General features: G+C 37.0%; 2 protein-coding genes across 3 annotated transcripts in view; one reads left to right on the forward strand and one right to left on the reverse strand.

Moving 5' to 3' along the window:
- Positions 1-965: 965 nt before the first annotated feature.
- trdmt1 (tRNA aspartic acid methyltransferase 1) lies at positions 966-18,731 on the reverse strand. The gene is made up of 11 exons (XM_031751222.2): positions 18,596-18,731; positions 15,509-15,618; positions 15,353-15,429; positions 14,284-14,355; positions 11,533-11,598; positions 10,232-10,301; positions 10,046-10,129; positions 7,891-8,207; positions 6,869-6,926; positions 5,282-5,411; positions 966-1,355 (listed from the first exon to the last, which is right to left on the reverse strand). The coding sequence occupies exons 1-11, from the start codon at positions 18,657-18,659 to the stop codon at positions 1,255-1,257; spliced, it is 1,149 nt and encodes a 382-aa protein (XP_031607082.1). The 5' UTR covers positions 18,660-18,731; the 3' UTR covers positions 966-1,254.
- Positions 18,732-19,767: 1,036 nt separating this feature from the next.
- The window catches only part of rsu1 (Ras suppressor protein 1), a 41,196-nt gene continuing 36,717 nt past the window's right edge, over positions 19,768-24,246 (forward strand). Inside the window, exons 1-3 of one of the 2 annotated variants that reach the window (XM_031751240.2) lie at positions 19,768-19,911; positions 20,062-20,176; positions 21,524-21,574. In XM_031751240.2, the coding sequence (XP_031607100.1) occupies positions 20,068-20,176; positions 21,524-21,574 (160 nt within the window). In that variant the 5' untranslated portion in view covers positions 19,768-19,911; positions 20,062-20,067. Of the gene's footprint in view, positions 19,912-20,061; positions 20,177-21,523; positions 21,575-24,246 lie in introns of those variants that run through there. The other variant, XM_039617597.1, reaches the window with a different exon arrangement.

Here is a 24,246-nt window from a genome sequence, read left to right on the forward strand (position 1 = left end):
AAAATGCTGCTGGCCTGTCAGCTTGCTCGACTCAGATCATTGTTAAGGACACACTGCATTAAAGGGATAGCTACAGTCTTCAACGAGATTGAATCCACTGACTGCCGGCATAAGATGGCGGTAATGTAATGTAGCTTCATGACAGGGCTGTCGGAGACTGAAGGAGAACTTACTTTTGTATGTTTTAGTTGATGTGCATTTTTAGAAGTGACTGTCCTAACAGAATGCCAGTGCTTCAGATCATCTAAGACTTTTTTTGTTTCAAGTTTGATGATTATGGCTTACAGCTAGAGCCAAAATCAGAAACCAGTCCAACTGAAAATAAAGTAAATAATAACAACAAAGTTTGATCAAATGGACCAATACGGCAATGCCATGATGATCCATTTAGCAAAATCCATTTGGTATCCTTGTTGGTCTTCAGACAACAATTCTGACGGCTAAAGAACCAAATGGGACAGGCAAAAAAAAAAGAAAAGAAAAAAAAGAAAACCAGTCCAAAAAACGTCTGCTGTGAATTGAATTGACTTTGGACCGCCAACAACACCAACAGATGACAAGGCACCCCATCAGCATAGATATGTATATACACTTCTGTTTGTCGTGCTGTTCTCCTTGGCAGGAAGCTGTGCACTAGGATCAGTGTGTATGGAGCTCAGCTAGGGTGCCAATGAGATCAATGAGAAATGTAAACTACACTTAGGTTATAAATGTAAAACTATTCAAAGTTTACATTTCTTTGAGCAACCAAATTTCACTAATATTACTTACTGATACACAGAAATGACATAAGCATACTGTATGGGGAAAAAGGAAGGCAAAAAGTAATTAAAGTTTAAACTGTATATATAATAAACTAAGTAAACCAAATGCATAAATTTATCTACTATAGAAATGTAAAAATATTCATAAAAAATAACAATAAATAGTTTAATAAATTAATAGTTGAATAAATCTAGAGTAAATACTGTACAAAATGTGCTCTACAGTTTTTAGACTTATTTTTATTAGAAAATATATTGTGATGAGAGAAAAATAAAATCACACTGAAACAGAAGATATACACATTACTTAAAACACATGTGAGAGGCACTGATTTTAAATTGGGTAATGGTGATCACAAAACCTATTTTTGTGTTTTATGAATATTGAAAGAATGACCATTCATACAAAATCTCAAATATACATTCAGCTATACAGGGGCATTGTAATATAATCCAATCATGTACAAAAATGGTGTCTTCCCCGGAAGTGTTAGGAGACCAACAGCTGCAGAAGTTTTGCCACCACAACAACATTGAGGCTGTTTCCCAGCAGTCTATATTGCTGAATGGTAGGGATCTTTTCTGGAAAGACTGCAAAAAAAAAAAAACAAACAGAAAAAAGTGATAAAGAAAACATATAAACACTGGGCCACGTTATTATTCATGGCTAAAAAAAGAAGAAACAGATAAAAAAAATAAATCAATAAAGCGAAATATATATTTCTGTCTACAAAGGGAGCCAATAGACATGGCAAACCACATGTTACTGTCTAGCATAGAATCATTTGTGAATTGCTTTGTGTATGTGCCGATGGACCTGTATTAAAAAAAAAAAAATTAAACAACAAGCAAATACGAATACAATCCACTTCATCTTTCAGCAAAATCACATATGAATTACAATTCTGTGTTTAACTATTGCAACACATTTCTGTACAGGGAGTGCAGAATTATTAGGCAAATGAGTATTTTGTCCACATCATCCTCTTCATGCATGTTGTCTTACTCCAAGCTGTATAGGCTCGAAAGCCTACTACCAATTAAGCATATTAGGTGATGTGCATCTCTGTAATGAGAAGGGGTGTGGTCTAATGACATCAACACCCTATATCAGGTGTGCATAATTATTAGGCAACTTCCTTTCCTTTGGCAAAATGGGTCAAAAGAAGGACTTGACAGGCTCAGAAAAGTCAAAAATAGTGAGATATCTTGCAGAGGGATGCAGCAGTCTTAAAATTGCAAAGCTTCTGAAGCGTGATCATCGAACAATCAAGCGTTTCATTCAAAATAGTCAACAGGGTCGCAAGAAGCGTGTGGAAAAACCAAGGCGCAAAATAACTGCCCATGAACTGAGAAAAGTCAAGCGTGCAGCTGCCAAGATGCCACTTGCCACCAGTTTGGCCATATTTCAGAGCTGCAACATCACTGGAGTGCCCAAAAGCACAAGGTGTGCAATACTCAGAGACATGGCCAAGGTAAGAAAGGCTGAAAGACGACCACCACTGAACAAGACACACAAGCTGAAATGTCAAGACTGGGCCAAGAAATATCTCAAGACTGATTTTTCTAAGGTTTTATGGACTGATGAAATGAGAGTGAGTCTTGATGGGCCAGATGGATGGGCCCGTGGCTGGATTGGTAAAGGGCAGAGAGCTCCAGTCCGACTCAGGCGCCAGCAAGGTGGAGGTGGAGTACTGGTTTGGGCTGGTATCATCAAAGATGAGCTTGTGGGGCCTTTTCGGGTTGAGGATGGAGTCAAGCTCAACTCCCAGTCCTACTGCCAGTTTCTGGAAGACACCTTCTTCAAGCAGTGGTACAGGAAGAAGTCTGCATCCTTCAAGAAAAACATGATTTTCATGCAGGACAATGCTCCATCACACGCGTCTAAGTACTCCACAGCGTGGCTGGCAAGAAAGGGTATAAAAGAAGAAAAACTAATGACATGGCCTCCTTGTTCACCTGATCTGAACCCCATTGAGAACCTGTGGTCCATCATCAAATGTGAGATTTACAAGGAGGGAAAACAGTACACCTCTCTGAACAGTGTCTGGGAGGCTGTGGTTGCTGCTGCACGCAATGTTGATGGTGAACAGATCAAAACACTGACAGAATCCATGGATGGCAGGCTTTTGAGTGTCCTTGCAAAGAAAGGTGGCTATATTGGTCGCTGATTTGTTTTTGTTTTGTTTTTGAATGTCAGAAATGTATATTTGTGAATGTGGAGATGTTATATTGGTTTCACTGGTAAAAATAAATAATTGAAATGGGTATATATTTGTTTTTGTTAAGTTGCCTAATAATTATGCACAGTAATAGTCACCTGCACACACAGATATCCCCTAAAATAGCTAAAACTAAAAACAAACTAAAAACTACTTCCAAAAACATTCAGCTTTGATATTAATGAGTTTTTTGGGTTCATTGAGAACATGGTTGTTGTTCAATAATAAAATTATTCCTCAAAAATACAACTTGCCTAATAATTCTGCACTCCCTGTATGTATGGGCCCAGGTGTTTTTATTAGGTTTTGAAAACCAATAACATTGTTTCATAGTTCAATTATGTTGTGTGGAACTAATCCTACAAGTGTATGTCAGGTTAAGCATATGATGCTTAATACATGTTTAATAATTCGATGTAACAAAAGCTCTCTTAACTTGCACAGAAAAGTAAGATGTTAGATGTAAATTATGTTTTATACTTTTACACTTGAAAACAGAGTCTGTTGTTAAACGAATGATAATTCTGCAGTAGATGCTATCCACGGTGTATTCTTCCTAACAGCAGTAGTACCATGATAAGTGGCAAAAAAAATAAAGCCACAATACATGTATTGTGTATACAATTATATTTCTGACTTAATGTTGTTTGGTATTCTACATTGGAAGCAGAATAAAAAGATATTAAGATACAGTGGGGGAAATCTGCTGATCCCCTGCTGAATTTGAAGTTTGTCTGCTTACAAAGAAATGAGCAGTTTCTAACTTTAATGGTAGTATGTTTTTAATGGAGAGAGACAGACTAGCATTTCTTCCATTTCAATCTCTCCACCATTATGTGCAAGAACAAACAGTTGTCAAAGAACATCGGGGACAAGATTGTATCAATTTTCATCTCAGATGCCATTCAAGCTTTGTGCAGGTGCACAAAGCTTGAATGGCATCTGAGATGAAAATTGATTTTACATGGAAATGAAAGTTATATAAAAAGACCATCAGTTTCTCTCAGTCTGGAGTTCCATACAAGATTTTGGCCCATGGGACGAGGATGATCATGAAGTATGTGGTTGAACTACACAGAAGGAGCTTGTTAATGATCTGAAGGCAAGTGGGACCACAGTCCCCAAGAACACCACTGGTAACCCACTATGCCGTAATGGACCGAAATCTTGCAGCACCTGCAAGGTCCCCCTGCTTAAGAAGGCAAATGTACAGGCCCGCTTGCTAACATCTAAATTATTCAGAGAAGGCTTGGGAGAAAGCGCTATGGTCAGATGAAACCTAAAGGCTTTGGCATCATCTTGAGTGTCTGGAGGAAGAGAAATGCTGAACACCATCCCCGAAGTCAAGCGCAGAGGTGTGATCGTTATGGTTTCGGGCTGTTTTTTGTACAGGAGGACTTTGCTGCTCTGAAAGCCAACGGACAGGGTTGAGAACCAGCTTCTGTCAGTAAAAACACTGAAGATGGGTCATGGGTGGGTCTTCCAGCATGACAATGACACAAAATATACTGCCAACGTAACAAAGAAGTGGTGAAAGAAGAACCACATTAAGGAGTGGCCTAGCCAGTCTCCAGACCTCAATCCTATAGGAACTCTGTGGAGGGAGCTTAAGCTTTGAGATGCCAAGCTACAGCCAAGAAACTTAAAAGATTTAGAGAGTTTCTGTAAAGATGATTGGATCAAAATCCCTCTTGAGATGTGTACAAACCAGGTGACCAACTACAAGAAACATCTCACCGCTGTACTTGCCAACAAGGGTTTCTCCACAAAATACTAAATCATGTTATTCTTCAGAATTAAATGCTTATTTTACTCAATGACTGATTTATTGTATTAATGGGAAAACTAGCCAAAAAATACCATAACCACTGTCAATCCCCTAGATCATCATCTATACAATGCCAGTATAACAAAATGTTAAGCATTTCATGACCTTTAAATAAATAGTTTAAAACATTAAGTACTACTATAGACGATCACCTACAAAGAGTAACATCTACAGTGGCTTGCAAAAGTATTCCCCCACTTTTCAGTTATTTATTTGCAAAAAATGTTTGGAATCATGTACGATTTTCGTTCCACTTCTCAAGTGTACACCACTTTATATTGGTCTTTCACGTGGAATTCCAATAAAATCGACTCATGTTTGTGGCTGTAATGTGACAAAATGTGGAAAAGTTCAAGGGGGCCGAACACTTTTGCAAGCCACTGTATCCATCTATGAAAGTAGATTTTGATGGTCATAAGAATTCTTAAAGATGCAAAGTTCCAATGATGGACAGATTAATGACTTACTTAAATTTTGAGGGAATCCCATGAGGTTGGCTACTTCTCTGGGACTAAAATAACGAAGCTTCAGTTTTAACAGCCGCTGAAGTTTCTCCTCCTCAGAACACTGGTCCAGACCCATAAAGACACTTTCAATCTGCACAGGACACAAAGCAAAAGCAAGCATAAGATTCTTTTCTTTCTTTTATGGGGTTCCACACATAGGAAAATGCAAAAATTATTAAAAAAAAAAAAAGAATTAAATCCATTCCTACAGCTTTCTGGGAAGGATCACCACAGTGGTGAGACCGGTTTTATATTTAGCATACACAGATTTATCATCCAAATATCAGCATGGCATGGCTGCCATCGAGTATTTTTTGATAACTGTAAAGTAAGATGATATTCACAAAACCAATGACAGTGGCGAATATGTTGTGCATTTTGGAGTCCTTATATGTAGGATCTAGCTTTATAAATTTGTATGAGTTTTGCTCAATTTTGCTCATTCAAAGATAGTAAAAAGATTCTGGGCTTAATTGCTCAAGGACTTACTCTTAAATTTTGAGTTTAAAAATAGTTATTAACAGAATGTGAAAAAACAAAACAAAAACAAAAACATCAGATGACACTGAGGGGTTAGAAGCCTGAAGCCAGGTAACTTTAGGGTTTACCCTGGGTTTGCTATACTATGAAGGTGATTCAATTTATACGGAGGTATAAGGCAACTTACTCTAGAGATTAACATCTATAAAATCACTGCCTACTGACCAATCAAGTATCCAGAAAATAGCACCACTGTTCCTGGAAGATTCCTTTGACCTCTGGAGGAAGAGTAGGAAAGTTCTGTCTAAAGGCGTTTCCCAAATGAGCATCAGCAATAAATATCGATTTTTAGGTGCAACTTTATTCCAAATCTGTTTTTTAAAAAAACAAAACAATTTAACAACTGTTTTATCGCTCTATGTGCATTAATATATGATTCTAAAACAGGACACCAACACTGTACTTGCTCAGCTCATATCCACTTTGCACATAGATTAAGCATTTGGTTGATTTCTGAATAAAAAGTATATTGTTAGAACAATAAACTTTTCACGTTATAACGTGATATAGCTCTATTTTTCTTTTGCCTACGCTTCCGTACATTCTAGATTCTCTGCTGGGTTTTTTTATATGCAGATTTTTTGCTGTCAGTTGGAGATAACGTATATGCGTTTTTTAAACTTGATTCTAATCTGCTGCCAAGTCTTTCTTACTGCTGAGAACTACAGCTACTAGAATACCAAGAATACCTGTTCAATCAGTCAGATTCATTTCACTTCTTTGTGACAAACTAAAGCATTTTCCACATCTCCAGCTGTGGGGCAGTAAAATGTTTAAGTGAATCCAGTTTAGAGTCTCAGAGCTCTAATGAGCAGTCATCATCTCAGTAATAAATAGCGCCACAGAGTACATTTGGCTCTAAAGTAATTAGTAACTAATCTAAAGTAACTGTGTGCTTACTCTTTAGCTTTTCTGCAGCATTAATCTATGATTTCTCTGGAATAGGTAGCATTCACAGAGATCGTTTTCTGTGGGTCCAAAATCACTTTTACAAAAACCCAAACGTACCTTGGTTTCCATGCAACACTGCAATACTGAACCTGTTCCCTGCACATACCGGCCATAGCTATGGATAAACAACATGAACAAAGTTAAATAACAAAATTACTCATTTTAATTTAATTTATACATTGTATAGACACTGCAACAAAAATGTATCAGTGCATACAGTCCAGATTTTATGCATACTGGTGGATTAACCATTGCACAAACACAAAACATTATTTCGGTATTTTGGTAACACACATACACACACACACGCGCACACACACACACACACACACACACAGACACACACACAGGTTGCCTTTTTGGTCAGTTTCACTCCAGTCATTGTACCTGAACATTTTTGCAGGCCATTAACACCAAGTTGGGAATCATGCAAGCATGAAAGAGCACCTAACCCAAGGGATGGATGCTATGTCTACACATTACAGAGAACTTGGCAAAGAATCAATTTTTGTATCTTTATGCGAGTCGTTATTAGCAGTCTATACTGCAAAATGCAAATTCTGTAAAAAAAAAAAAAGACAAGTTTGAAAGGTAAGCTGAACACTAGCCATATCTTGGCATTGTGTTCAGTGCGTTCTTAAAAAGAAATTGGACCAGTGGAAGAAAAAAGAAGTAGAGGGCCTAAAAAAAGAGAGAAATCGTGAACAGCAGATTCAAAAGTCATATCTACTCTTCTCTTCCTACCAACAGAATGTCAGTCTTAAGTTACGTGATAAGTTTGGAAAAATTTGGAATTTCACATTACTTTTTAGAAACACACTCTGTGTGCAATGTCCTTAACTATGTTTTTCTGCCTAACTCTGTTTTTGTATACTGTATTTCCATGTATGCTCGCAGATGTTTGAATAAATTGCTGCAGCTTTCCCATTTTCCTAGAGAAATATAAAGAAATGAATAGTGGCTCAAGATTTTGCACAATCAATTTTTTTCACATTTTGCAAAACCTGTTTACTCTTCATATTGTTCATTAAAAATAATGAAGGGAATGATGATAAGTTGAAGAGAATTAATGAACCCACCCTTTAGTGAAGCAGACAGACCTCCTGCATGTGGGCTGAACAATGTCCAAAACTAGACCATATCGCAACAGTGTTTTAGGAGGAAGGAGATAAGGCTCCATGTTTACTTCCATTTGTGGTTCCAAGAATTCTTTGATCTGCTTAACAGACAAATTGCTGTTCTGACGAATCTTCCTCTGGGCTTCTGCTGTTGTCTCTAGCTTAAACAGGACATCAGTTCCTTCCTCTGGCTGGCTGGCACCTTGACAGGCAGGACTCAAAAATGTAGGATGCTCAGAAGAATCGCTCTCAGCAAGATGTGGGAAGAAGTCTAAAATCTAAAATGAGAAACTTTCTATAAAATCTTGCATACACAAATATATACAAATGAGCACTGTGGGGTCCTTAGTGGCCACTTAAAACTGCCTTAGATTACAAGCCATAACCATATCTAACCATACATTCATTCATATAACACTTTATTCTACATAGTTTAAAAACTATATCAGCCAGTAACATACATATGTTTGGACTGAGAGAAAATGCTGGAGTATATGGAAGAAACCCACCCAGGCACAGGGAGAACAGGTAAACTCCAGAGAGTTAGGAATAGGAGAACCTAACTAGAGCTCTAAACCTTCTTGATGTGCTAACCAATGCATACATAATCAAAATTATGAAACCTGCTGAGTATGCAAGGATTTCCAAATCATATGAGCCTGTGACATTTGTTGGTCATATCATCAAATTGTCAAAAAATGTACTTTAGATCTGGGTTTTCATATTTGGTTAACAAGCGAAAGATCTCAAGATGTTTCTAGGACGAGACACAAATCTTCTAGGGGACAGGGAAGGTTGCAAGGGAGGGCAAAAAAATCTGTATGTTTAAAAAATCAAATGTGCCGAGTTACTAGCTGTAATGACCCAGTGCGAATAAGGGATACATCGAAAATTCATGTGAAAAGTGAAGTTGTTCTTGGCTATTTAAAGTATCTGCCTCATTTCAGCCTCTTCGAAACAGTGTCTAAGACTGAGGTCATATATATATGAACACAGCGATTATTTAATCGCTGTGTTATTTTCTTCAAGTCATTGAATCACTGCGAATGTCCATGCGGCTCTTAAGTTCTTGTGATTCTGCTGAGACTACAAAGAAGACTACAGGTCTCATTATACCTGCCGTGCGGTGCTGGCAAACACGCCATACAACAAAGTTGACTCCAAACTGACGTCAACTGTGCTTGTGCCAATGCCAGTGCCGGTGGGTGGAAGACAGGAGTGTATGATTGTGTCTGTTTTTACCACCATTTTAATGATATAAAAGTACAGAAGTTTCTTTTTTTTAAATGGAAAAAAACTATGAAGAAAAGAAAAAAAAACCCCCCCAAAACCCAAGCAATTTCTTTGCTTCTAGTTTTGTCTTCTTCTGCTCCTTTATCAGTGATGTAGAGGTTTTGTCTGAGAAGTGACACACAATACTGCTATGCCTACTGGCCCCATAACAACAAACATATATGGATCTGGCTGTGTGATGACAAAACTGCAACTGTTTAAAAATGTTTCCCAGATTAAAAACTTTTTCCCTCACGTGAAATCCTAATTTGAACCTGATTTTTCCTTTGAGAGTTAGGCTAGGCTTAATCCATGTCTGGGAAACTGGTTGCTAAAGAGGTATAGTTGGCAGCGTTATACACAAGTGTGTAACTGCCATATACTCATTCATATCAGTGGATACTGTAAGAGCAACCCTAAACAGTTCAAGACTCAAAAGAAACGCAAGATTGGAATCATTATTATATGACTGTGTTCCAAATGTTCTAGCAAATTGGTGGTATTTTAAAAATGACACGCCATTTTGATTTGATACAAAATGCTTGATTTGCATCGCCAGCTCCGTTTGACTTTTCCTCTGGTTTTCCTCTGGTTATATGGGAAAGTCCATATAACCATATTATCATTCCATAAGATCTGCTGCCAACGATTTCTAGTCTAGCTCTTGTGTAAATTGGCACATCAACAATTTTTACTAAGTGCTCTTTTTGAGAAAAATATTAATATTGAGGAATGTTGTGCTGAATATAATTGTTACATAACAGCTGTTTGAACATATTCATATTCAAAAAAGCACAAACAAACAAAATAACAACTGTTTGTTACACATTGCACAATACCTCACCTTTGAAGGTGCCTGGGTGTTTAAATCTTCTGTGGAAATCTTTGCAATCAGAAAATAACGGAGTCTTGAATTTGGGATCCCAACCTGATTAATGAATATAACAGTGACATGAGCACAAAGAAACATGTTATATTTTCAGCAAACTTCAGTAATCGAATCAAGTCAGTAAGAGTTTGTTTTTCTTACACTTATGGGTGAGATCATGATTTCCTGGAAAGTATATCCACATTCCGTCAGCGTTTTCACCAAACGTGCTCTACAGAATTGAGTAAAATAGTTACATCTTTATTGTCTTCGCTTGTTTATAGTTTTCACATTTGTATAATCATTAAAGTAATTTTTAGAATTAGAGACAGAATTTCTATAGAAGTTATCAAAAAAATTAATTTGTAAATTTGCTCACTTACAAAGAAATGAATATTCTGTCATTTTACGGTAGTTTTCTTTTAATGAAGCTTTATTTTTAAAGTTTTTAAAGTAGTTTCGGGCTGATCCGACACACATCTCATGCTCAGCAGCCCAGGAGTTGACATCTTGCTTGGAGCTCCAAACTGAGGGTGTTTAATAATCGTTTTGTATTTCTTCCAATTCATATTAAACGCACCAACATTGGTCACCTTTTCACCAAGCTTCTTGCTGTGAACTTGTGACATCATTCCAGCTTGTGATGGTATGTATAATCTTGTTCCTGACATTATTTTGTTTTCACCCATTGTGTTGGAGTGGTTGGAATGGAAGAACAACCTACACATATGTTGAGATCAGACGTATCTGTAATTGATTGATTGATTGATTTTAAGCTGTGTATTGAGCACACAGCCAGTTTGTGGGAGCCAGTATTCTAACCTGCTTGTAGGGGATCAAATATTTATTTCATTCAACGACTTGCAAATCAATTTGTAACTTTCATGTTTTTTCTCAATTGTTGGTTAATATTCTCTCTCTCACTCCATTAAAATCTCTGAACCATAAAAATTATTGACTGTTCTTTCTTTGTAAGTAAGCACACTTCCAAATTCAACATAGACCAAACAATCGTGTCTGCATTTTTTATGACTTTTAGATTATCAAGAAGTAATCATGGTGTCCCATAAACATGATGTAATTTCAATCCCGTCTCGTCTGGCCTCTTTTGATCATTTCTATGAGTATGTTTAGAGTTCACAGAGCACAGGCTTTGTCAGAAACTGATCAAAAACATCCACATGTCTGTGGATGTTCTTTTCATGCTGCACTTTGATTTTGGATATAAATGTGTTTGCTGAAATCAATATGGTGGTACATTTTACGAAAAAAACATAACAACTGAAGTATGACTGTATTATTCTACAGTTACTCTATTGAGCAGTACTAGACTACTCTTGGATTTTTTGAAGATAGAGAAAACATGGGTAGATTTCTAGACTCCCTGCTTACTGTCCATGTTTGCTTGCTAGTGACTTGCTGAGCTTTCAGGCCTTCATGTGCTTAGTGTGCCCAGTAATTACCTGGCAGAGGAGGTCTCAAAGCCTTTCACATTCTCCAGCAGGATGAAACGTGGTAGCCTCTGCAGCCTAATAACACAATGGCACATACACATTAGGAACAAAGCATGGGAGAGTTTGCTGACAGAAATCAGTCTTATTACATATCCACCCACAGCTGGCATCAAGAGACCTTGGACCATTTACTAATCTGTGTTTGGAACTAGGGCTGCCACAAACGATTATTTTGATAGTCGACTAGTCACCGATTAGTTTTGCGATTAGTCGACTAATCAGATCATGCATCCATTGAACGTAAAACATACAGCTTATTGCACCAGCATGCATCTGCTCTTATATAACTATCATTAACTATCTTACAGCTTTAAGTGTTTAAGGTATGTGCTAACTAAAAATAAAGACAAGATGATAGTTTATTGAATTGAAATTTGCAGATTGTTTCGGAGGAGTTTAATAAACGCAGCTGTCTGCTCCTTGCTATCTAAAATATAACAGGACACCGGAGTATATTCTCAAGCATCTCACACTTCTGATAATCACTCGTCTGCTTGACGTTTATTCAGCTGTGTAAAACTATAACTTTCATCTCAGCCAAACCGATTTACTCAGGAACAAATAAAATACTGAAAAAAGCCAAACAATAACATTTTTAAGTTATCCAAGTGACTTATATATCATGTTTAACCTGAGTAGCGAAAGACGGCGGTGGGTTTGAAAACGATTTGCCGGGAGTCCGGTGTTCTCACCGGCTCTAGTGAGCCTTCAACCCCAGCTAGCTATCGAGCTAGTGGGTAACAGACATCTCCGAAAACGTCGGAGCGCTTTTGAAAATATGTGGTGTTTTGATAAACTGAGCAGATATTTGAAGTTTACACAGCTACATTCTCGCCTGAAAATATGTTAAACGTTTATTTTGTGACCCAGAAAGAATAATAAGAGTAACATTAAAACTAACTAGCTGCCGCCATTGTCTTTTTTGTTTTTCGTTTTTTTTTTAAATTACAGAACTTTATTTACAGATAGTATAACATACAAGGCACAATCATTAAACTCAATATGTAACATCCTCGGTTGAGCAATATAGCAAGAAAAAAAAAAAAAAACCCCAAAACAAACAAACAAACAAAAAAAAACAATAAACACAAAGCTACAAAAAGAGAGAACAATCAATGAAGGATTTGAACCAAAGGCAAAAAAAATACCATGAGCAAAAAAGGGCAGTCATGATTATAACATAGGGAGGTTTCTTTTTTTCTTTTTTAACATAGATCAAACTCGTTAAATAAAACAACAAGCTTATGAGCTTTCTTATTATTCACAAGTTTCAGCGATTTAGCCCAGAGTTTAAAGTCATTCAACCATCTGTTTATACATGGTTTAGCTTTAAAATATCTACATTTATGAATAAAAATTTTTCCCATTAACAAAAACGTCCTAATCAACAGGTCAAAATCTGCATTCTCAGCAAGTATTCCAAATTTTATTACTGTCACCGTTAAATGTGGTAACTGAATTCTCCTGGACTGTAGCCAGCTCCACATGTCAGTCCAGAAGGAGTGCACTGACTCACAGTAGAAAAACAAGTGATCCAGACTTTCAATATCATTTTCACAAAATGTGCAGGCGTTCACATCTAAGTTAAATTTCCGTCTTAAGAATTCATTGGTTGGATAAACCTCATTAATGATTTTAAAGTGAACCTCTTTTACTTTAGGGGAAAGAGGAAGTGAAATATACTTTTTTCTTATCGCCTTAACCTCCATGGACTCAAATTCTTTAAGGATATAATTTCTTTTAACCAGATTAGGGCAAATTTCATTTATCAAAATATTCCTGATCACCTTGTTTGTAAACCTGCTGTCATCAAATTCAACTCCAGCTATGCAGAGCTGCCTCAGTCCAGGAGAAATTTTAGAGTGCATAATATCTTCTTTTATCATTGATCTCAAAGGGACTGGGATGGCTTTTATTAAGGATTTATATCTCTTAGCAGTACATCTTACATCAAATTTCTCACAAAACGTCTCATGTTTTAATAAGACCCCATTCTCATCCATAAAATGAGCTACAGCCCAAATCCCGTTAAATCTCCATTCATCCATGTACACAGATTTCCTACACAAAGCTGCCGCCATTGTTGGAAACTGAGGAGGGCCGCGATGGGTCGCGCTATGAATTCTGGGACAGTTTCTTCTTCGGGGTTTAACGGCAGCTGGCATCCCTGTGCATGCAGTGCTGCCATCTTCTGTTTCAGTCCGTTATTACACTCTTAAATCCTACTACTTATTCCTGCGTCTTTTGCGATCTTACAAAGCTTCAAACGACGTGTCGACTATTAAATTAGTCGTCGACGATTTTGATAGTCGACGTAATAGTGACTTGTCGACTAATCGTGGCAGCCCTATTTGGAACTGCCATTTGATGAAATATATAAATAGTGCAGCCAATAAAATGGTCAGCCACGAACATGGACACATAGAATCTGTGGAAGCAGATTTCTTTTCTGTTGTATTAATCACAAATTTAATCATATCACATTAGTAATAGTAATTTCACTTTCTCACTTAGCTGTATGCATGTTCACTACAGAGGGGCCTTATGCTCTACACACATAGTGAGGCCATTGTAATGGGAGATGTTAAACAGATAGTGAGACTCCTCCTTATCAGGGATGTAAATCCTTAGGTGACTGCTAAGCAGAAAACAAGGTCATAATTCTCTCTGTGAGGGAGGGGGTATATGGGTCTTTCAGACCTTGGCAGAAGATCAAGGATGTAAAGGAAGCTCTTGGTTCTAGGGTCAGTAACATCACCTTGAAGGCCAATCCTGCGGAGAAACAAATGAAACAAGGTGGAACAAGTTTTAAGTTGCTCAACAAAAGTGTTTTTTCTAGGCTGACTATATCAACCTGGTCCCAGTTTCAGTGTGTTACGCTGCACCTAAGACAGTTGAAGTCCTGTTAGAGAGAAACTAGTCTCTGGGTTTTACAGTGGGCATCTGCTGGTAGGGAAAAATGTGTGAAATGGAGTCAAATACAACTAGTCAACCTTTATCCCCCTAAATGAAATTTAATTTTATACTCATGAAATTAGGTTAGGGGATGTCACCCGAATCTAAACTTTTAGGTTTAGCATGTTGTCTTAATTTTGAGCATCATGTAGTGATAGTGACTAAAAAAAAAGTCTATGCATTTGTCATTTACAGGCTGGAAGTGTAATTCCTTTTTAAAGGAAGTCATCAACAGCTCTCTGAAAAATGGAAAAACTCACTAAGAACACTACAGACAAAGCCCAAATACAGTGAAGTGAGCTTCAGTTTTATTTACATAGCGATAACACACAACAACAGCCTGATGATGATTATGCTCACTTGTGTTTTCTTTGTCAAATATTTAAATTTGTTTGATGATCTGCAACATTTCACTGTGACAAACATGCAATGAAAACTCTAAATAAGGGAATTTGTCACCCGTTCACACAGAAATATTAATATTAAATATTTCATTATACTTATCTTCACAAAGACTCATTATGGTGTATGCTGTTGTATCTGCCGATTAGTGAAAAGGTTGTTTTTATTGATTTATCGTGCAAAGCCTTTTTTACGATGCAGGCTTTGCATGATAGTTTAACTCTGAATACGAGATCACGCTCATCACGTTAAAAAAGATTCTTTTTTGTGAATTCCCATGATGGAAGGATTTAAACCAAAGTTAACATTATATATGAAATACTTCATTATTCACTTTTGGCAGTTAATTCATTTGTCTAAGTGAGATTGCAAAATTTTGGATTTTAGTACATACAAAACACTGAACTCATACCTGGTAAAGGGCTGGCAAGGAGGACTCATCAATATCATATCAAAAGACAACTTGTTGAATTCATCTAACGTTATGCCCTAAAGTAAGAAAAAAAAAGGATTTTAAATATGATTGATTGTTTGATCAGTCATGGACCAACGCTCCACGATCACTAACCTCAATAGTCTTGTTCCAGAGGGCAGTGTCGGGGAAGTTGTGCTTGTAGACTTGATTTGCTGTGGTGTTTATGTCAATGGCAGTTACAACTTGGGCAGGTATGCCACTCTCTGCAAAATGGATAAATAATGATAATAATAATAATAATACTAATAATGATGAGTTCCATTGTATTACTTATTTCATTTTTAATTCCGGGTCTACCTAAGGCTCTAGTTTATCATTCCACAGTTTAATTTCTCACCAGATTATTAAAAAAAAAAAAAAAAAAAATTACACTGATGGAAAAAGTTGGGATCTTGAAGACGCTTGTTTTTTTTAGATTCTACAGGTCAACAGATACTGCAGGCAAAAAAAGAAAGCAGGGGGGATTGAAATGACAGGTGACAACAGATGGTGTAGTCCTGGTTATGGCTGTTTACATCCCAGATTACCAACTCAACACTTTTAATGCCACACAGCCATGTGGTTTATTATTCCACCAGTGAAAAGAAAACCAGAAACATGATTACCAGTCCTCAGCAGACCCTATCACACCCCACAATCAGGCCCGCTGTCTACTGACAATCTCTGACTATTTAAATTATTAGGTGGTGTTCACAGGGTGCTAAAAAGGCTCTACATGATTCAGAGTCACAGAGTGGAATAGCAGGAGCACAATGGTAACACACTATATTAGGCAGGTGAGTGTGAGAAAGAATGCATGCAAAGGTGCACAGAGACCCATATTATTGAATGTTCAATGTGACGTGCTCTACTGCAAAACTATTGATTGCAAAAGCCTTTGTAACAAATGACTGATCATTATATGAGGTGTGATCAGAAACGTCTGTGACTCTGTCTGCATGGCTGACATTCTCTTCAATGTCATCTCCTCCCCAAATTCCATGAAGATTTTACTTCCACTGTGTTTGGTATGGTGTGGTGGTCAGGCCATGTGGTGAGCGATACTTGTAACAGTATTAAGGCTGCGGATGAATTATCAGTTCAACCCTGAGCCAAACAGCTGGATGTGGTGTTGGTGACAACATTTCGACCATCAGACTTTTCTACAGAATTCAGTTCTATGTCATTCTGTTCTTCCTACGCCACACATCAGCAACAGTGCAGCTGCTGCTAGTGAGAGAGCCAAAATAGAATGGCACAGTAAACACTCAGCAGTTTGGAGGCTGTTTCACACCTGCTAAAACCAACAACTTTTTTTATGCATGTTTGCAAAAAGTTTTTAACTTGACCACAAACTGTGGTCAAAGTGAGTTAAAACAACTAAAACGCTCTGGCGATGACTCCTACCTTCTCTCAACCTGCGTTTGGTCAGAGAAACATGCTTATATAACGCAGAAGTTGGAGGGACATTGATTTGATGTAAAATAAGTCTTTGTTACTATTACAATGTGTTGCATTTAACTTGATTAGTATAATTTCATTTACCCTTCCCTGTCAGCTCCACCTGTGCTGTGAACTGGTGGAGAAAAGGAGAAAATAGGCTCAACCATAAATGCAGCAGCCTGTTATGTTGAACTGCAAGGTTCAAATAAACCAAAATATGTTTTCATTTATTTTGGGCCTGTTACTTATTATTTTACTAATCAATACCAATTTAGGAAATATACTCCTGCCTGTTAAGAAGCTAGAAAAATAACAATTAAATTGAGATTAATGCTACCTTTCTCATAAATGAAATATCCACCATTTCTTCCTCACAGAAAGGACAAATAATGGATGTGCTACAGTCCATGTCATTTGTGCTAAACATCTTTATCAGCAGAACTTTGACAGTTTGACCCTTGTGGACTTCCAAAAAGTGTATGCTCTTTCCATGCTTCTGACCTAATGTGATGCGGCCAGGCTCTTCCACTGAAAGCTGCTGTTGAGTCTTTGAGTTGTGGTGACCTTCATGGTGATGAGAGGACGGCTGGGTCACTTTGACACAAAAATTGATGTTTGAACTCAGCACGTGTAATGCAAATATCAACTGCTAACAAATCAATTGTTTGTGACTGGCACAAAAGCGATGTATTGTATTTGTCATGTATTTGTCTTCCTCAGCAGTTACCTTGTCTTGTTGACACATTGCTGATCAGCTTCCTGAAGAAAGCCCAAACAATACTGGCATAGTAAAGCACAGTACTTGAGGTTCTTCAGAAAAAAAAATTCTGTCAAAAGCTGACTAAACTACAGTCTCCTTTTCCACTCCAGTTTCTGTGAGCCTTAATGAACTTCTTCTGATACAGGTACTGTTTTGGGGTAGCATCAGATCTTATGGAGAGCAGAACCTTGAAACAGCTGGACAAAGTCTGTCCAGGGAATCAAACTCGTTGAAAAGGTTACTAATTGATATGAGGGACTGACAACAGTGTCCGGTCTCTGTCGATCTCTGTCTATGTGTCATATTTAATGTGCAATGTATTTGTCTATTTTGGTATATAGACTTTAGTCAGTAGGATCTATAAAGGGATTATATATAAAATAAAGAACTGCCTGTTTTGTAAATATCTTGAAGATTCTGCATTATTGTACCTACATTATAATCAATAAAGTTCTTTTTGGCCACTTTAAATCTCTTTATAGAACAGTTAATATATATAACTACTATATGTGTTGCAGTTAATGCAGCCCTTTTGGTCGGAGCTGTAGTAAAAATGCCTTTGTTTAATGTCGATGGCACTTTTTAGCTGAAAAAATCATCATCTTGTTACATCTTGTGACAAGAATGTCGTTTGTGAAATGAGCCCTAGACAAAGGACAAAAAAAAAGTATATATTTCAAAACTGACTTCTACACGTGTGACAGCATGATGTTTCCCACTGCACACTCTTCTTTACGGTAAAGGCAGTTTTCCCATCCTATCAGGATTCCGATTCACTCAGTTATCATGTTCTTACTACTTTTTTCGGCTGACGAGCCACAGCCAGCACAAGTCTTACAGTAATATGTAAACTCAACTGAAACACTGGCCTGACTTTTGAGCGTTGCATGGCAGTAAAGACGCTGGCATGACAGTCCAACAGTGTTTCCGGATTCATGTTGGATAGACCAGTAAAATCAAAATAAGCAAATCTTTGTATCCACCACAAATACGCTTACCCTTTAACGCATAATGCATTCCTCCAATGCCACTATACAGCTCGAGTACTCGTAAATTGTCCATGGCAAAATAAACTACCTCGGCATGCTGATGCGGAGCATATTTCTTCTTCCTATTCAATAAAGGTTATCTGGCAACTAAAGACCACGGCACATTACCGCCACCAGCTGGTGTGGAATGTGGTACAGGTAGGGGCCATTGACTGTAGGGGCCCGATAGTTTATTTAACCTCGAGCTTCTCATATGCAAAATACAAAATATTCCTCAAAATAAATCAGAAATGACAACATGTACCAAATCCAAATGGACGTTTTCTGAAAGAGCAAATCCCTGTTAATATTATATTCAACACTTTTGATTGTGTTTGCTTCTATTTTCCCAGTATGAATTCACAACAGAGCACAATGTGACAATATAATACATTTTTAACTACACAGAAACAGGACAGGGCAGAATATTAGACCTTCTCAAAAAGCTGACAAATGAAGAAAAAAAAAAAAGAGTCCTTCTGTCCAAGCTTTATATATTTTCAGGTAAAAAAAAATCTGCAAAATCTGCACATCTGCAAAGCATACATCTGCAAATCCTTGATTATAGCTCCTCTTGCATGCCTCCTTTGCCCTGTTTCCTCTAGATGCCTTATAGGAGTGATGTCAAATTAATTTGTCCGATCTTATTAAAAAGAATTCTTTCTTCTTCAAATAATTAGGGTTAGGGTTAGGATCAAATAATTCTTCAAATACATTTCTTCTTCAAATAAATAAATAAATAAACAAGAATCATACATGGAAAAATAAAACAAAATGGGAGAATAATAACATTTGTGAAATAAAATTGAATTAAATAGAAAATATCCATTTTTAGCTTACTTTTTAAAATTTTTGCTAGCACAAACTGGTAGTTTATATGTATATTATAATCTTTATTTCTACAGGTAGTCCCGGAGACTTCCTATTTCTACAGGTAGTCCCGGAGACTCGATGTCTCATTTACAAGGGAGACCTGTATATAACTATTATTAAAAATAATAATAATAACAGTAGTTATAACAGTAGTAGTATCCAGTATCATTTATTTTTGTAAACTATTTTTAGACTTTAAACAATGTTGCTAACAACATTGTTCACCGCTGCACTGAAGCCGAGGTGTGGCTGACCGCGTCTAGGAACAGGAAATATCCTAGTATGGAATGGTAGTTCTCACATAAGCTTCCGGTAGGGCGTGAGCTTGTAGCGAAGGCTGTGTCAGGATTTTAAAAATCTAAAGTTCTTTTTTTTTTTTTTTTTTACATTTTTTTGTCGGTCTTTTCTTAACGGTAAGCCCATCTCGTATCAACACAACTGTCTTCCGTTTTTGCGTTGCTAAATAGAAGAATTGTGAAGAGGCGGAGCTTCCCCTTTTAGCATTGCAGTGTAGCTACAGATTGCGAGTTTTCTAAACACGTCTGTATCTTTTGGATTTTCAGGAAAATATGTCCAAGTCTTTGAAGAAGATTGTGGAGGAGTGTCGAGATAAGAACCTTCCGGAGGTGGAGATGTGCGATAGGGGTATTTCGAACATGCTCGACATCCCAGGACTATGTAAGAAAAAGACCGTCTTCCATTTAACCTCGAAACTTTCTTAAGCCTGCTAACGTAACAGTCAAAGCACCGTAGAAATAACACAGACGTTACACACACAGATAAGACTGCTTGGTGTTCCCACTCCTGACTAATATACATTGTTGAAAGCCATCTGCGATCGTCATTTCCAACTTTGGTATTCTTATAGCGTCATGTTTAAAGCGTGTGTACCGTTGTACAGGGACTATAATGTGATGTGAAAAGCTGTTGTTATTGGGCAAAACAGAATTATATATTCACTTAAAATAAATAGTAACGAAATTGGTTTTTGGTCAGGTGTTTGTTGTAATAACGCTTCTTGGAGATGAACGAGGAGGAGGTGACAGGCTGTTTTGGCTGTGTATGGTTCTTCCTCATGCTGCCGATCCCGTTTGTTAAATGAATAGATCATTAAGTTTTCAGTATGTCAGTTTTCTTCAGACTTAAATCATTCAGTCCAATTAGCAGAAGTGTCAGTAGCAGAAGATTTGGAAGTTTTTCATGGGCAGAAACCACATACTCATACTCTATTTTGTTGTTCAAATTTGGCACCATTTAAGGGCAGATAATCGGAATCAGAAATACTTTATTATTCCTGAAGGAAATTATGGAATAAACAGGCTTTCTAATGGTATCCTGACATTTATTGCCAAAAAGAATTGTTACAACAAAGAAATTGACCAAACAAAAGTTCCCTGACTTTTTGCACCGAGCTCTTATACATACCGAGTTCTCTGTTTTGCTTCAGCAATAACTTTTCATATGTTCTGCATAGGTTCTCTCCAGGTTCTCCAGCTTCCTCTCACAGTTCAAAGACATGCAGTTAGTGGGATTAAGTTTACTGGTGATTCTTAATGGGCCCTAGGTGTGAGAGTCAGTGATCCCATGACAGCTGGGAGAGGCTGCAGAACCCCTCACGCCCCTCACTCCACACGAACAGGATAAGCAGAAAGGAATGAATGGATGTATAACATAAACATTTGCCTACAAGTGGCTAGATGGAAAAGTACTGTGAGAGCAAGAATACATACATGCGGGCCCATGAAAAGACTTTGTATCAACATGCAGGCTCCTGACATTGCAGCCCATGAAAAATGAACTTGGTAACATTTTGTATTAAACTGCCTGTTAGATTTAACTGCTTATTAGCTCAACCTCATTCCAGATTATTCCAACTTTGACTCCTCGTTATACAATGTATTATATATTTACTATTTGTATTCTATGTTGGTGGTAACAGTGCATCAACATAACACACACTTGTACCTTGACATCACCTTGTCATCTGTTACTGCTTTGTTGACTTGATATTCTTTGTCGTTTCAGTCACCCTGTCTAATATCACTCAGCTGGTCCTCAGCCACAACAAGCTCACAGGTAACTTCTTATCTCTTTCTCTGCTCTCTCAGATATTAAGCTGTTTAACATCAAACAACCCTGTGAACTTTGCCATCATTTTAATTATTGTCAGGCTTGATGTAACTGTTTTGTTTTTTGTTTTAATTCTTGTTTTTGGTTTTTAAAGAAAAAAATCTAAAGTAAGGCATATTGTAAAATAAATAGCCTGCAGGCGATGTTAAAAGGAAAGCATTGGCATATTAGAATCAATAAAAAGTCCTATTCAAGTCAAACATCTGGACAGCATCAACTAACCGTAATATCCTGTTATGTCAGTGGTAGGCCCAGTCTGTGTATTCACATTCATACTGTTCTCTTTTCATCTACTAAAGCTGGGATTTGAACTCATTTGTATCCCATTGTACATCTGTATAGTGACAATAAAGGCATTCTATTCATTTGTGCAACAGGACAAGCAGTAACAGACTGAAGACTTGTAGTTTATAAATACAGTTTATAAATACAGTTGCGGTCAAAAGATTACATATACTGGGCATGAATATAGTGATGAGTTTTTGCAAACTTTTGATCACAAATGTAAATAAATTGATGGTGCCCTGAACCAGTCCACCCTTCCTGGTATAACATTATCTCTAAGACAGAGATAGGAGCCCATCTCTCAGTCCTGTTAGATAGCGTCACTGGGCAAGTGAAGCATGGCATGAATTTGAAGCAAGGTCATGTTGTGTATATACTTAAGTAAACGGTAAACCCTGGTTGGAGTTTCAGATGGTGTACATATAAAGGAGTTCCATTGGACTACTTGTAGTGGTTTTTATATTGATTTATCATTTCCCATCCTTGGTTTACTAGCTCTGTTCTAAGAGCTGTTTGCATAAAATCCCCATACATACATAAATACACTTGATCTGCAAAATGTTTAACACCTGAAACAAAGACACCATTTATGTCATAAATAGGGAACTGGAGGGGACTACTTTGTAATATCTAATGGCATTGAAGTCATGTGATTGTATTTTGCGCCAGCAGAGGTCACCACAGGCTCACTACACACATTCACTAATCTGTTTTTATATTGTTATGAAACTACAGCTTGGGTTTTTTTGTTATCGTGTCTTGCTAATTCATGTTATGTTAATAAAATGATAATTTACATTTTTCATAAAAGCTAATTATGAGAAATATAAACTAAATGTAAAACTACATGAAGAAGGGTTAGGGTTAGGGTAAAATCAAGTAAGCATCCAAAATAAAACTAGGATGTTTGGTGAAGCTGTGTGAAAAATGTGTTTGCTCTGTTTCACAGCACTTCGGAAATACTTTTTACTCTAACAGTTACAGTACAGTGCAGTACTATAATATAAACGTACTGTTATAATTGTAATACTATGATTACTTTGTTTGCAAATGATTGCACTGTTCAGTTCAGTTTATTTCTATGTAGCACCCATTCACAACAGAAGTCATGGCAAGGTGGTTTTTATTGCAACGTAAAGACTGTATTATAATAATAGAGGAAAGATGATCCTCTGTCTTAACACTTGTCTTAAAAACTTGACAGTCTGTACTGTTTGTAGTATTATATTGGATCATATTACCTTAGAACTCCAAAGGAGTGGAAACAGTCAGCCACTGTCTCCTAACAGAAATGTTTTCTTTTCAGGATTCTGGTTTATATTGTTCTGTACGTTTGCGTCTATCCCATTCTCACACCTGATCTTTCTGTGTCATGATTTTTCAGACCATTTAAATTTTAAATGATAAATGATGAATATTACTGGCGTAAAGAAGGTAGTGAAGACCTGCTGCACCAAACTTTTCTTTACACTTTTTTTTTTCAGTGTTTTCAAGCATGGCTGAAAAGGTTTTCTTGTTCAAATACACGAAGATGCAAACTAATAATATAGTAGCTCTCCAACCATCCAAAGAGCCTATATGGAAATCAATATCATATATTGTACAGAAAGCCTCATAAATACTGTAGGTTTGTTCACATGGATACAAGGTTGTGGTATTTCATTGATTGAGGTCCTGTTAGTGACCCACAGGAGGAATGAGAAGAGACTTCACTGACACTCACACACACCTTACTGTTTGCTGTCATATTATCACAAGCACTAATATGTGGTTTGCAAGACTGCCGAGTCCTCCTTCACTCGCATATACTCACACTTTCATGCTGGTCTTGTGTTTTTACAGTTTGTATGTCTTCAAGTCATGTAAAACACTAGCTTATGAGTTAAATAAAACTAAAATAAGGTGATCTAATAATGCCAAAGAATGTACAGTATATCTTTCATTTAAGAAATAATTGGTTATTATATGGTTTACATTTCTTCCACACAGCAATGTAGAGGACATAATAAAAAGATATACATACAGCATGGAAAATAAGTATTGATTACGTCACTAAATGTATTTCTAATTGGGCTATTGACATTAAAATTCTTACCAGATGTCGGTAACAACCCATCTAATCCACACATGCAAAGAAATCAAACCATAGATGTCCATAAATTATGTGTAAAATCAAGAAATGACACAGGGAGAAAGTATTGCGCACATGAAGAAAGGGAGGCGCGAAAAGGCATGGAAAGTCATGACACCAGCTGAAATCCATCAGTAATTAGAACGCAATCCTGCCACTTAGTGCAAATTAATATCAGCTGGTTCAGTCCTGATGGCCTATA

This window comes from Oreochromis aureus, linkage group 9 (genome assembly GCF_013358895.1).
Source record: "Oreochromis aureus strain Israel breed Guangdong linkage group 9, ZZ_aureus, whole genome shotgun sequence".
In the NCBI taxonomy this organism is placed as follows: domain Eukaryota; kingdom Metazoa; phylum Chordata; class Actinopteri; order Cichliformes; family Cichlidae; genus Oreochromis; species Oreochromis aureus.